General features: G+C 34.8%; 1 protein-coding gene across 3 annotated transcripts in view; it reads left to right on the forward strand.

Moving 5' to 3' along the window:
* Positions 1-968: 968 nt before the first annotated feature.
* Positions 969-15,573, forward strand: part of hob (bridge-like lipid transfer protein family member hobbit) — a 50,349-nt gene continuing 35,744 nt past the window's right edge. For all 3 annotated transcript variants that reach the window (XM_074171457.1, XM_074171458.1, XM_074171459.1), the window contains exons 1-12: positions 969-1,115; positions 1,172-1,298; positions 1,405-1,608; positions 2,333-2,605; positions 5,777-5,938; positions 5,987-6,220; positions 6,286-6,613; positions 6,773-7,052; positions 7,129-7,265; positions 9,282-9,740; positions 12,385-12,752; positions 15,141-15,263. In XM_074171457.1, coding sequence (XP_074027558.1) covers positions 1,057-1,115; positions 1,172-1,298; positions 1,405-1,608; positions 2,333-2,605; positions 5,777-5,938; positions 5,987-6,220; positions 6,286-6,613; positions 6,773-7,052; positions 7,129-7,265; positions 9,282-9,740; positions 12,385-12,752; positions 15,141-15,263 — 2,754 coding nt within the window. In that variant the 5' untranslated portion in view covers positions 969-1,056. The remainder of the gene's footprint in view (positions 1,116-1,171; positions 1,299-1,404; positions 1,609-2,332; positions 2,606-5,776; positions 5,939-5,986; positions 6,221-6,285; positions 6,614-6,772; positions 7,053-7,128; positions 7,266-9,281; positions 9,741-12,384; positions 12,753-15,140; positions 15,264-15,573) is intronic.

Consider the following 15,573-nt stretch of genomic DNA (forward strand, 5'->3'; position numbering starts at 1 on the left):
CCTAAACCATTCTGGACGATTACCATCTTTCTTTTCAATATGCTCAGCTGAAATAACAGCCATCCAAGAAGCAGTACAATATATTGTGGACAACGATCTCAAACACGCAGTTATCTTTAGCGACTCAAAAAGCGCCCTGGCAAAAATTTCCCGGTCAACTATATCGGCAAACAGTGATTACCTTTCATTACGTACAAGACAACTGATATACACAGCCGTCGCAAAGGCAAAGGGATTCAGCATACATTTGGCATGGATTCCTAGTCATTCCAACATCAAGGGTAATGATATAGCCAATATTGGAAGAAATCATCCACTCTCTAATCATCCTCAAGCAGACTATAGAGAGTTTCAAGCATTATTGAAACATAATATTTGGATAGACTGGACCAATCAATATAGCGGGGACGGACAATTCAAAGCCAAACTTTACTTTTCCTCCGTACCACAACCTTACAAAACTCCATGGTTCAAGGATCTGGCTACTTGTTCTCGTAAAGAAATTGTAAATATGTGCAGAATTATGAGCACTCATTCCCTCAATAAAGCGCATAGCGCATCTCCATAAAATTTAGATAGTTGATGATGACCGCTGCGAATGTGGGGAAATACAGACTCTTCTACATATATTCTTTGCCTGCCCTAATAATTCTCATAATATACAAATACTTCATGCCTCTCTTAGCATCCCTCCTTCAACCATTCAGCCTCTTACATTCCACGATATATTTTTCAAACATATATCACTATCTAACATACAAACCATATCCAAATTCCTGATTGCATCCAATATAAAGCTGTAGTGGTCAAGACAGACCAAAATAGCGCAAAACCAGGTGGGGTTTGGGTACAACTCAGATCCACTTTAGTGTGGGCTCCACCTGTAGTAGCAACGTGTTCCTGGAACTCCTGGCTGGATAGTTCTGGCAGCTGAAGCCATTGATGAAAAAAGAAGAAGAAGAAGTGTCAAGTATCTGTCAAAATTAAAAATAACCTCAATACTTGATTTGAATAAATGTTTATATCCAATGTTTTCATTTTGTCACTAATGGAAACATGGGTGGTTTCATAATATTTCTGATTATAATATGTGTTCTTTTTTTAACTGTGTCATGGTATGCATTCCTTATGGGGTGGTTTCACGTTTCATTTTCAAACAATTTTTTTTCAGGATCCTCCCTATGATTATCTCTTGGCATTTTCAGAGAAAATATGACGTTTCTCTGAAAATTAAAAAAATAGGCATGCCTTACCTAAAATTATGTGATATTAGCCTTTCCAAAAATGGTTTCAGTATTGTAAGTGTTCATGTCAGATGCATTAATCAGATTATCAAACTGTGAAACATTGGTTCCTATAATCACTTTTAAAGGGATTGTGATTTTTTATTCAATATGTTTTCAGCATGTGGATGAAATCAGCATCAAAAGCAGTTTTCTGAATTCTGAATTAACAAAGCTGGTAACTTTGGTGGTTAGAGATGTAAGAATAAACAAAGATTTGAGCTCAAAAAATGTGGATGAATCAACAAAATATTCTCCCCAAACTAAAAGTGATATTGATTTTCGGGACAATAAAGTTCCTCATTTCATAACAAGTTTTGCACAAGTGAGTTGTTGATATTTTTTATTACCATGTTTGAATTATTTGGTTACTTTTTGGTTGAAAACCATTGCTGGACTGGTCAAGTAGTAGAAGTTAGTAAATGCTATGAGCCCTGCGCTTTTGTTGGAAAAAGCTGTAAGGGTGTCTTTTCAAGTTGTTGTTATGTGGCAAGTTGTAACAATTCATATTTTGAATTTGTTACCACTAAAAACTTACAACTCGTGCACATAGATATTATGAGTAAGTATACATATAGTAATATCTACGCTCCTGTTTGAATATTGTACTGAGAATCAATTCTGAACTGCTTATGATTCCTTAAGACATGCTATTCAATAGTTAGGACTAGATATCAAATTGTTGCCCAATATGAATTCCTACGACTTCAATTTTACAAATCAAGCATTATCAAAGGATAGATAAATAATATCAACAAATTGATAAATTGGTTTCAATACAAAAAGTAACCAAGTGTCTGCGAAACCTTCACTTTTTGTACTCTCAAGACAGCCATGGAATAGAAATTCAATTCTATTTTATTTCAGCAGTACTTATATCATTCAAATCATTATTATTGTAGATATTCAGATATGTGCATGTGAATGAAAGAGATACATTGAGATGAATTAAGCGCTCCAAATTCTATATTCAATGTAGTGTCTTTATTGCTATGTTCTAAAACAAAATAATTCACCTCTGCAGTTTCTCTAGTTTTTTTTTGCTTCAGTTCATGGCTGTACATGTATACAACATCTCTGCAATGCTGTTGAGATCTGAAACGCCCGGTTATTTGATACATGCAACTGCATCTGAATTGCATCTGGATGGTAGCATTTTGAAAAACGCTAAATCCTTATTGGCAACCATCAATCTTATGGATGCAGAGATGAAGATTTTGAGACACGCAGAACAGGAAGTAAAAGAAACAAAGCTGGCTGAATTTAGTTTCGGCATATCCATGGAAACCATATTGGTAGCGCAGGGACCCTTATCTGTAGAGGTAGGTTTTATCTACAGATTTTGGAAACGGATAAGTAACTCATTCTTCAGTTTTGTTTCATTTAATCTCTTCTGGTATATTCACACTACAGTTGAATGTGATTATGTATCAAATCGGACAAAATTTACATAACTTGATCGATGAAATCGATTGAATAAATCGATGAAAAAAACTAGGGGTGCATAGTCAAAAAGGTAAAGTCGATGATAAAATCTAATGAACGAAACGTTGCATTGCAAAATAGGAAACTTTTTTCCAGTTTGACTGATCTTATAGGTCTTACTGTTTTAAGATAGCAATAGTGGGATTAGCTAAAAATGAAAAAACAAGTTCGTGTGAAAAACATCTCACTCCCTGCCTCTCATGTGAACCTGTGACTTTGTAGGAATGTGTGGCGGATGCGAGACGGAAAAAGAACAAATAACCCAGCTAATGCCACGCAGAAAGCTAAAGTAAAACCATCAGACACCTGTGCAACATCTTCTATTTGGAAGATTCGTCGCAAGTAACTTCCTATAAATAAAAAGCACAAATTAATTTCATTTGGTTGGGACGAACACCAATAGACCGGTTTCGGAATACTTGCTTCTCGTCAGTGCCAGGCAGGTGAATCGTCTGAGTATCTCGAACAAACAAAATGAATTCCAACTATAAAATATAGTCTCAAGCTCTATCAACTGCGCCACCTGCAGACAGAGTCGGGAAACAACTCCACAAATATATATTCCGGAGAGGTGCATATGACATGCCCATGTTCAGGTGAAAAACACCATACCTCTTGCCTCTCATGTGAACCTAAGACTTTGTATGTACATGTGACAGAATTTCGACGGACCTACAAAGTCGTAGGTTCACATGAGAGACAACAGGTGAGGTCTTTTTCACCTGAACTTGGGCATGTCATATGCACTTCTCCAGAATATGTGTTTGTGGAGTTGTTTCCGGACTTTGTCTACAGGTGGCGCAGTGAACATCCTACTGAATGAACTGCGGATAGAGCCAGTGACTAGTTGGAATTGATTTTGTTTGTTTGAGATTAGCCAGGGAAGCTATAGATTACGCTGTAGACGACCCCTCCCGATATAGAAGGCACTCTGTCGACACTCTGTCGAATGAGGCCCCTATGCCCTCCGTTAACAGATGAATAATATCTTCATCCATCTCACCCCAGCCAGGTAGGGGTATACAGCGAAGGGCGGTATGGATGTCTGAGGACTTTCATGCCACCATCAAACACCAGTCATGACCCGTTTGTCTTTCTGACAAACACCAGTTAAAAGGGGAAGGGAGCCAGGCTTCAACCTGAATAAACTCAAGATGGATTACGTCGTCGTTTGTTTGAGATACTCAGACGGTTCACTCCATTTGAGGTGACTTACCTGGTACAGACAGTATTCGTATTATGGAAGGTATTCGTAATATGGAATTATTTTATAATTTCTTTGTTACTGCCATGAAATTCATATGATATGCTTTTTACTCCACTACAATTTGATAATTTTAAGTTGCGTAATAATTCTTCTATTAGCATTATTTACTGATTTTGCTGATCTATAAGTGACCTGGTTTACAATGTCATCATACTCTGTTGAACTCTGCATACTAATTGGGAGTAAGTTTATGAACATGGCCTTGACATATGCACTACCATATTGCTACAATGGTCCTCTTGAGCATTGTTTATGTATTTATTAAAATATATAGATCCAAGAAATGGTGAATTTTTACTTCTTTTTGAAAACACTTCAAACGGTATTTTATAGTATATGAATGAATGAATGAATGAATGAATGAATGAATACGTTTGTTTAGGAAATCCTAATATACATACAATAATAATAATAATAATAATAATAATAATATACAATAATAATAATAAATCAGTAAACAATAATAATATGTCCTTAACCAACAATAATAATAACTAATAACTAGAGTCATACATATGACTGTAACCTAACAATGTTGAGAAATAAAATAGAAAAGGAAATAAAATTCAAAGTTAACTAACTTAGATAAGACTATACTAACAATTTAAAACATACTGATACATGATAATAAATGTTAAGGTTTAAGACTACTGATGTTCTGCATCATTGAGTCTTTTCCTACAAAATTGTGTTTGTTTTAATATAGTTGTTTAGTTTAGATTTAAATATATAAATACTTTCGCTTTGTTTTATGTCTCTTGGCAGCTTATTTAAATGGTTTAAACCTTTATAAAACAATATTTTCATTGAGCTGGTTGATCTGCATCTTGGCAAGTAAAAAAGATAACTATGTCTTGTCTCGTAGTTGTGAGTACTATCACGATAAATAATGAATTCATCAAAATAAGATGGTAACATATTATTAATAGTCTTAAAAATAAATATCATTGCTGATCTATAGAACCTTTCTTTTATTGATAACCACTGTAATGCGTCGAGCATAAACTTTATGCTTGTATAATGATTACATTTCAATATGACTCTCATTCCACGATTTTGTAGTTTTTGTAAAGTCGAAATTTTGTTTTGATCACACCCATATAGTAATGTACTACAATATTCGAAATGAGGCTGAATGATTGTGTTAAATATAGTGACCTTGGAAGAAACTGACAAATGATAAGAGATTCGAGTAAAAAAGTAAGTTTCTTTGATATTTTTTCAGTTATGTATTTGAAGTGTGCATTATAAGATAAACAGTTGTCTAACATGAATCCCAGGTATTTAATTTCGGTTACAAATTCTATTTTTTCTTTATTAATTTCCAAAGAATAGTAATTTATGTTTATATATTTATATTTATATGCTGTGGTCAGAATCATGGCTTTTGTTTTAGATACGTTTAGTTTTAATTTGTTGACGTTCAAGTATTTATGAATCTCCTCCAAGCAGATATTCATTTTTGTCAAAGCTATCTCTAAATCTTTATGAGATGTTGTTAACATTGTATCATCAGCAAATAAATTCATAAAGTCACAATTTTGACATAAACTGATGTCATTAATATATATATATATATATATATATATATATATATATATATATATATATATATATATATATAGAAATAGTATGACATCAACCATTATCAACTTATTTGAATATTCTCAATTTATGAATATTCTAGCTCTCAATATGTATATGTTGTGATTTTGAATTCCAATAGACATTTATTTTTCAGAAACTTGATATAAACATGTCCCACAGTAGAGCAGTTATAAATGGCGGTTTTTATAACTTGGCACAAAGTTCTAAAAGTGAAAAAATACCAAAGATGTCTAGATATAACTCGAGTAGCTGTGAAGATGATATTTTTGAAAGACTGAAACCTATTATTCCAAAGGTGAGATATGACCTATTTTGGTATGTTATAACTCTCCTTTGATTTCAGAAATGTTCACTGTATATAGACGAAACGTCTCTCACTGGAGTCAAAGACAACAGTCAAATAGAGTACAGCTCTTCTTTGAAATCATTGGCTTTGAATTGTAGATCAGTACCTATCGATGATAAAATGGTATCAGAGGATTCATCTGTTCTTTTCAATTTCTATATGTCCGATTTGTTTTTGCAAAATAGTAAAGAAAAACTATTGGAACTCAAACATCTCAATATCGATGCAAAGGTAAGAAACAAGATGAAAAATTTAGGGGACACAAATAGTTTGTTGAAATTGTATTCTATTTTTAGTCGATACAGAACTCATTGAACATTTACCTCCAACAAAACTGTTTACTACTGACCTATGATCATAACTTGATTTACAAGTGGGTCTCTACGAATTTTCCTAGAAGCCATCAAGAAATATCTCCTATGATATTGGAAGATACTGAGAAGAGAAGGGATAGGTTGAGGATATATCGATCTTCGGCTTTCGAAAAAATCATAGAGAAACTGAACATAAGTTTTTGTGCTGAACTATTTCAGGTGCTGGCAGTCATTAGATTGAAAAATCAAGACTCGTCAATTGGTTTCAATAGAGTAAGACTAATGCTGGATCAGTCTCCGGAAAAAAGAGGCAAGTAAATAGAAAATTCATGTAAACACCTAATAAGAGTAATGAATGACTTCGATGAAGTCGACGAAGGCCGTTTTTTTCTGGTCCTGATTGGCGAAGGTTTTTTATATCAATTTCAATTATGTGAAAAAAGTATTGGTATATCTTCTACATTTCTAGGATCTACATTCAAGGCTTATATACCCAATCTTTTTCTGAGAGATCGTCATTGGGCCATGGAATTTTCAGTTGATTCCCTCTGGTGGTCGTTCAAAGAATGGAACCAAGATACTAACGTTTCCAAAGTGACGCACATCTGGGGTACTCCTCTGTATTTGGGAATGGGAGTAATCAAACTCAGTACTTCAGCAAACCAGGAAGTGAGGTTAGAATCACTTCTTGATACTATTCAGTTAGAATGGTCTTTGGAATTCGCAGATTACGTATTACTAGCACTTAGGTAAGTGAAGGGGTAGACTTTCTTTTGGAAGTTGCTTTCAACATAGTTTCCAGAAATAAGAAATTATCATTTCCAGATGTTTCAAACAATATGGGAGTATCAAACCAAAGCAGTCCTCTCCAAAAAAAGAAATAGGAGACCGAGATCTCCAAAATGTGTCTTGTCATTTAGTAGTAACTCATTTTAACTTTTTTATGCAAGCACAAAACCGAGGTAAGGACTCTCGTAACATATTTCTTTTGAAAATCTGTCATGTTTGTCAATTTATTTTTGACTTTTTTGATTCTAAAGCAAATTCAAATCCAAGATAGAGTGGATGTAAACATTGACATGCCCTACGCACGTGATATTGAAAATCCCAAGAATTGGCCAGGGTCGTATTCAGAACCAACATCTTGTTGATCGCAAATGCTATATCATACTTAGGAAAACTTTTTTATAATAACGAGTGAAATGCACAAGTTTTGCAGTTTAACGGGAAAAATGCAGATAATATGTGTAATATAAAAAGATTTTCATTGGATGTTTCACAGCGCACTTAAGCATTATATGAAAAGAGACGTAATTATTTCTTTATTGATAATTTTTATTTTATGTAAAATCAAAAGGAATATTAATCAAAATCATTCAACTGGATGAATTTGTCTCTTCATCAGTAGTGTCATCCTCACCAATCTGAATTATCAGTGGCTCAATTTGTGCCTCTATTATGTTATCAAGCTTCCACATCTTGGTCTCGACTTCCGATATCACATGCCGAACACACTTCTCCCATTTCTCCGCTGTGACTCTTTTCAAAGCCTCATCAAAAAGTACTTTGAGATCTGCAAATTTGAACGTGGTGTTATGCTGAGCTACAAAATTCTTCACATCCGCCCATATTAACTCGATGGGATTGAGCTCGCAGTGGTATGGAGGCAGGCGAAGGACAATTTTGTTTTGGCCTGCTGCCATCTCATCGACTATATATTTTTGGTATTCAAGCTTGCGCTCCTTGACAATTTTTAGTAGCTGTACTCTTAGCATTGAGTCTTCAAAGGTAATATTCTTTGATCGCAGCCAATTTTGGATTTCAACCTTCTTTGAAGACGTTGTCGGAATCTTCTCGTTCATTTCTTCGAGATAATCTCCAGTTTTCTTCGACTCGAAACACCACAGCCCTTCAGCAACAAACCCATTCTCATTGCCGATGTGACAAATAATAAGCGGTTTTCCTTTACCTGAAATTATGAAGAGGTATGTAAGTAAATAAAACAAATACTCGGGTTACTTTTTATATATTGAGATTGAGGCAGGTCTTTATATAGATATAAGTTTACCTGATGGATTTGTTAATCCGGTGGATAGTCCATATAGAAAGTCCCTCCCAGATGGGGTCACAGTTTCACAGTATGACCAGTATTTACCCAGGTTTCATCCATATAATAAATTGTTCGCTCTTGTTCCCTATAATATTTAATTTTGGTCAAATACTCTCTCCTCCATAACACAATTTCCTCTTTATCCAATAATGAACTATCACACCCTCATTTTTTCCATACAACATTCAAATGTTTCAATACTTTATGGAATATTGACCGCTTAAAACTTGGCAATAAAACATCTTCATTTATTTCTGTGAGTACTTTGTCTATCGTGGGTATTTCATTTCTGAAAAAGTACTCATGCACTTTCCTCCTGATTGCATGTTTATCAGCATCATCTATTGATTTTATAATGGTTTGACGATTCTGATTTGTATTCGGTTTGGAAAATGTATGATTTTGTTTATATTCCCGTAAAACATTGTAAATCGAAGCGCAACACACTCCAATTTTATCGGAAACTTTCGATACGACTTCGTCGACAGTCGATGTCTCAATTTCTTCCATCTCTTTCTTGAACACATTTAAAATCACTTCTTTCATCTCAACACTCAAATGTCTTTTTTTGGGTCGTTTCCTGGCTGGACTCGGAGGATAGCTCACAGTGTCATCAGCAGTGTCTGTACTGGACATCTTGGAAAACAATTTTAAACAATATACTATAACGCACGCCACACAAATACGCAAACGACTGATTACAACCCTGTGCTGGTACCGAACTCGTACCAAGAAGGTGAATTCACCAATGAACGCTGCCCTTTCTATCTGACACTGGGTGATCACGTGAACATCACGCTTCGGTTTTGTTTTGTTTTACTCTATCTTGGATTTGGATAGACTTTAGTTATATATCACTCATTTTCAGAATATTTTGTTTCCCGCATGAACACAATCAGCTTAGATAAAACTATCGATGAAGTACGAAAATCAGCAAACGCGGTAAATGTGAAGTTTGAAGGCTTCAAAATATTTAGTTTGAACAGTAATGGTGATGGCTACACCTGTATCCAAACTGAGGACATTTCTAATTACAAAGTGTTTATCAACACTGCTCTTTTGGAAGTAAGAAATTTGGAAGAGAAACCCAAAGAAACAACTCTTACTTTGTTAGAAACAGTTGAAACTCATTGGTCAACGAATTTCCATTTGAAGTCTCTGCTCTTGGTCAGAGATGTGATGGAGTTTTTGTCAGGTGTGAAAAAAGAGCTGGACATTGTAGACGGTGGAGCAGTAAAACAAAAATGTTTCAACACTTTGAACATTTTTGGAAAATTTGAATTTCATATTGAGATTAGTCCGAGCCACAATGCAAAAATAGCTTTAGGTAAGGTATAATTTCATTACTAGATGCATTTTTCATAGATAAGAAGCCGGTGTATGGGGACTGTTCAAAAAATAAGGTCGATATTCAAATTTCGCGGGCTATGTATATTCGATTAGCGATTTTTTGTTATGTTGGTACAAGCGTCTTGAACATATGTTCACAGTTTCGTCTGTTAAGCAGATTCGTTTGTTGGTGAGAGGCATAAAAGTTAAATCTGTTTTGGTCTTCTGCTACCGGAAAAAAGAATTTGCATCAAATTTTGTGAAAAAAATGGAATGAGGTGGTCAAAAAACACTTGAAATGTTGACAGTGGCATACGGTGACTGTACTCTGAGTCAGAAAAATGTTTACAAGTGGTACAAGCTCTTCACAGAAGCAGCGGCGGCTCGTCAGAGATGGCAAGGGAGGCTTAGCCTCCCCATAAAATTTGAGGCTATTCATCGCAATAAATTAAAAGATATTGACAAATAATTATGATTATTTTTTTCTAAAAATGCTTGGTTATCATTACTTTACCATTAATTTTTAATATAAATACATAATATGCCCGAAAAACACTATCACTCACTACGAAGTACGTACCACACTGTATCCTGCATCAACAAAACTCAAACGCACCGCCCATGAATGAATAACGAGTAAACCATCAACCCGAAATAATAAATGCCAAACGTTGCAAGGGAGCCAAGCCTCCGACCGCTTTAAAATACACAAGCTCCACGAGACCGATCCAACCAGCGATATATGTCCCGATTTGTAATTTCAGTTGCAGAAATTATAGCGTTAGAGGAGGCTAGCCTCCAGTTGGTCTCCGTTAGTGTACGACTGCGTTTATTTTTTATTTAATTATTCGGACGGTTGACGTGACGGACCGGGACTGAAAAATATTTCGGAAAATCGTTTTAGTGTTTCTTGATAATATTTGTTATTTGTGTATAAAACAGGCAGTATTGTATTATATATAGCAGTGCTTTTTGGTAATATTTTTAATGTGTTTTTAAAGTGTTTTCTTTCAATTTCAAGGTGTTTTCAGTTTTCGATAAGTTTTTTTTTTCATTTATTATGGATAATTTGGACGAAATTAAAAAATCTGACGATATAGTCGATTGGTTGCTGACAAATAATTTCAAGTTTTTATCTTATGATGATAAATTTTACATTATTAAAACTCTGGGAAGGTCTCAACCAAATTTAATTTCAACTAAAACGTCAGATAATCGACAAAATCGAGGATTTAATGTTAGTTGGTACAATAAATGCGATTGGTTAACCGGCTCCATTAAACGAGAAAAACTTTTTTGTTGGCCCCGTGTTTTATTTTCTGTACAAACCGAATACCAAACGTGGTCTGAAATAGGATATTCCGATTGAAAAAATTTACCTCGTTCTACAGAAAGACATTTTAAATCTAAGGAGCATATATTTTCGTCTTGTAAATTAAAATTGTTTAGCAAACAAAATAAAGCAACAGCTTTAGATTCAGCTCAAAAAGAGGCCATTATTTCTTTTAATAATCAGGTTAGGGAAAATAGGTCGAATTTAAAAAGACATCGATATTACGATTTATTTGGGTTCCCAAGAATTAGCTTTTCGTGGACACGATGAAACCGAAGATTCGATTAATCGCGGCAATAACAAGGAACTTTTAATGTTATGGGGCAAATATGATTCACAATTTGGCACTTTTTTAAACGGTAGCGTTTTTGGGCACCTCAAAAACCATCCAAAATGAGCTTATAGAGAGTGTGGCGTATATTATTAAGGAAAATATAAGCTAGGTGATTGAAAGTGTTTATTTTTATGCATGGGAAATTGATGAAACTACCTATATTACCTGTACATCACAACTTTCAATCGTTTTTAGATATGTCAAAGATGGTAAAGTGATAGAACGTTTTATGGGTTTTCATGATGTTCCATCTGGGCGCACAGCTGACGATTTGTTTAATTTTTTAATTCGTACGTGTGACACCTATAATTTTAGGCAAAAGTTAATTGCGCAAACCTATGATGGGGCGCCGGTCATGGCCGGCCATTTAAATGATTTACAACCTAAATAAAGTCCATAGCTCCTCATGCACTTTTTACGAATTGTCATGCCCATGCCCTAACTTTAGTATTAAGCAAAGCGTGCAACAACATAAAAATTTTCGCGCCTTCGGCGGGCTTTTCTGTGTGTATATAGTCTTTATGACTTTAGCCTCCCCTGTTCTCCAATGCACGAGCCGTCTCTGCACAGGAGATCCAGAAGATGTGAATGACAACGCAAATTGTTATGGGGAATCACTTGTTCGTAATTTTTTGACCAAAAACAATACGGTAATCATGCCTCAGCCACTGTATTCACCATATTTGGCTCCCTGTGACTTTTAATTGTTCCCAAGTTCGAAGAGAACCACGAAAGGAGAACTCAAGAACATACTCCAAAGCGCATATCAGAACTGCTTTAAGGGTTGGAAAAAACTCTGACACAGGTGTAATGTATTAAAGGGGGACTACTTTGAAAGGGACAAAATGGAACGTGATGAATAAATATATTTTCTGAGAAAAATAAAAATTCACCTTATTTTTTGAACAGACATTCCAATTTTTCTAGAGTAGTTTTCATTGATTCATTAATGTCACTTCTCAAATATTTTTGCAGAAGAACTGTCAGTAACTAAAAAAATAGAAGACATCCATCTGCCCTCTGATATATCCATCAACACTTCTCTACTGATATCGATAGACGAACAAAAAATATTTACTTTGAAGGGAATTGACGTCCACAGAATCAAATCACATCCTGTCATCGAAGCTGAACGAAACGATGCCGGAAGCTTCAACTTGAAATTCAATAAAACATACGGAATTTTTATCGATCTATTCACAGCAGTATTTCCTCATGAACATAACTTTGCAGAAGCCATTCAAAATCAGTTGGTGTCTGTATTTAAATGGCTGAAAATCATTCATAACATCAAGAAAGATAAAACCAGCCAACAGAGTTTACCCGGTGATTTACTGATCAATGTAAGTTATGTATTTATCGTTTTCAATCTCTAAGGAAGTTAAGAGGGTGCTTCAGTTTCTTCCATTGAATTGTACTACATGATACTTGATGAAAATCCATAAGGTTTTTAAGAAACACTTTATTTTGAGATATTCACTACACAATTTCATAAAACTATAACACTTGTTTCGCTATATAATAGCTTCTTCAGGTATGTATATACTGGAACTTTCAAATTATCAATATGGAACTATCAAACCAAAGCAATCCTCTTCAAAAAAAGAAATAGGAGGCCGAGATCTCCAAAACCTGTCTTGTCATTCTGAATTATTTATACAAGCACAAAACCCAGGTACGGACTCTCTTCAACAAGAATATACAAAAAGAACTGACAACAAGAAAAGAATAGACAACAACAAGAGTATACACACGCCTGAAGAAGCTGTAGTATAGCGAAACACGTGTCACGATTTTGTAAACTGTGTAGTGAAAACCTCAGAATGAAGTGTTGCTTGTAATTTTCTGAAGGCTTGTGAATGGTTTTTTAAATCTGTTTACATTGTGGTATTCTATTTTTCATCAAACTGTTGATCACTTAGTAGTTTTCTAATTTGTGGTCCAACAAATATACCTTCCTTCTCCTTGAGCTTTGCATCACTTAAGTTTGGAAAAACGTGTTTAAGATATTTGAACGCATCACCTTCTTTGTCGAATGCTTTTACAAAATTTCTCATTAACCCCAGTTTAATGTTTAATGGAGGTAACAAAACGTTTTTGGGATTAACAAGAGCTATATTCTCGCGGAGGCCATTCTTTAACTTGATAATGGCTCTGTGTTGCCCTACTATTTCAAAGGCAAAGCTAAGTTTTGCTGTTAACTTCGTAAATACGCCCTGAAGACCTAGTAATAGACCTATGATTTTTAGGTCACCATATATTTGCCACTTATAGGTATTATAACTTATTGCATTTAGAATAAGTGTTACAATTTCGTGTGTTTCCTTCATGGCAACTGCTTGTGCAAGAGAAATAGAGGGTCTTTTGTTACCATTATGGAGCAGAACGGCTTTCAAACTTGTTTTAGACGAATCTATAAATAAACGCCATTCGTCCGGGTTATGTGCAAATCCTAATTTTTCCATCACACCATTTGGATTTACACAAACACACATTTTATCCTGCATAGCAAAAAACTAGGTTAGCTCATGGTTACGGTTCCTAAATATCGTAACTTTGGTTTTAGGGCCTAGTAAATTCCATTGTTGTAATCTAGACTGTAATAGTTCAGCATTCTCTTTGGACAAGTGGAGGTCCCGAACTAGGTCATTTAATTCAGGTTGTTCAATTAAATGGGGTGTTCTTCCTTCATTCTCGGGAAAACAAGGACCGTCTTTTTCTGGGAACCAGGCTGGTCATCATACATTTCCAAATCTTCCTCCCAATTTGCCGGGGGTGTTGGAACTGGTAAACTTTCTCCATGAAGAACCGGCCTTCTTCTATACCCGGATATACAATTTTGTGTTTGCTCTTTCTTGAAAAAACCAGACACGTTTGTCATGCAAAACTAACAGTCGTTGTGTAGATTTGTTGTTTCTCGCCAAATCATTGGAACTGCAAAAGGCATAGAAGAGCGTTTGCCATTCAACCAGTTACTTAGATTTGCTGCACAGGTTTGGCAACATACGTGAGTAGTCAATCTGCTACTTTTATAGCGGTTCCGTATTTGTGGCATTTTCTGGAAACTTCGAGTATCGGAGGTTCGAAAAGCGGCGTTACAAGTCTCATATACAGTGGAAGCAGTTTCGAATACTGGGCAGAGCCGCTGTGTTGCCAGATTTTAAACAATTTCCTCAATTTAGGGGAAAAGCAAATTTGAAATGTCGTGTTTGTTAAATTTTTGTGAAAAAAATAATTATAGCTCAAAAATCCTACTTGTTGGGGGAAATTTTTACTATAATTTTCGCATTTAGAGACCAAAAATTAACAAAGACCTGCCTTTGGCATTACAATCGTAAATTGGCTGTAAACTAGTGTTATCACTGTAAAGTTTAAATTTGTTATGGTCAGTCAACAAACGTGTTGCTTGTTGTTTGATATTTAAATTATATCAAAATATATTCAACTGAAAATAAAATTAGATAGATACATTTACTTTTTCCAATAATGAACGGAATCATACTGAGACAGAGGTTATGCATTTTTCCCATATATACTAGATTTGTGTTTTTATTATTTTTAAACCACTTCAATAAATGCTTGTTGAAAGGTGAGTTCTCAAGAGTTTTTCTAGAGCTTCTCCGCTCACACACTTGACGCTAAGATCATAAATAATATAATTCTCAATTCACTTTGCCTTCTGCTAGTTCTGAATTTGCATTATGAAAATATTAATTTGTCCGAAACCACAGGTTAAAGAATTTTTATTCGAAATGAGCGATGATCCATTCGAAGTAAAACTGAGGGACAATTTCGAACTGCTGGAGGACGAATATAATGAGAGTTTGAAAAGGCAGAAGATGCTCAGAGACAAGGTAAATAGATGTATGATATTAAGTTATTTCAGAAGTTTTGTCCGTTTTAAATGTCGTCTGTTTTTGTAGCTCCATATCACAATAAATATTTATTTTACTGTGTCGTTTACTGATTGATAGAGAATTTTGTATTCTATACATCGATGTTGTTAATTTTTTCCAAATTTTAATTTTTTTGCCTCTTCTCAGCTTATTACTTTATGATGTCGTTATGTCACTTTCGGCCATCTTTCTCTACGACTACAAATTGAACCAATGCGCTGCCGAAACAACCCAAAAAATTAACCAGACTGTTCAACGTTGATTTGCG

This window comes from Leptinotarsa decemlineata, unplaced genomic scaffold, assembly GCF_025532065.1.
Source record: "Leptinotarsa decemlineata unplaced genomic scaffold, Ldec_3_MD MMD2_tig00000010_RagTag_RagTag, whole genome shotgun sequence".
Taxonomy (NCBI): domain Eukaryota; kingdom Metazoa; phylum Arthropoda; class Insecta; order Coleoptera; family Chrysomelidae; genus Leptinotarsa; species Leptinotarsa decemlineata.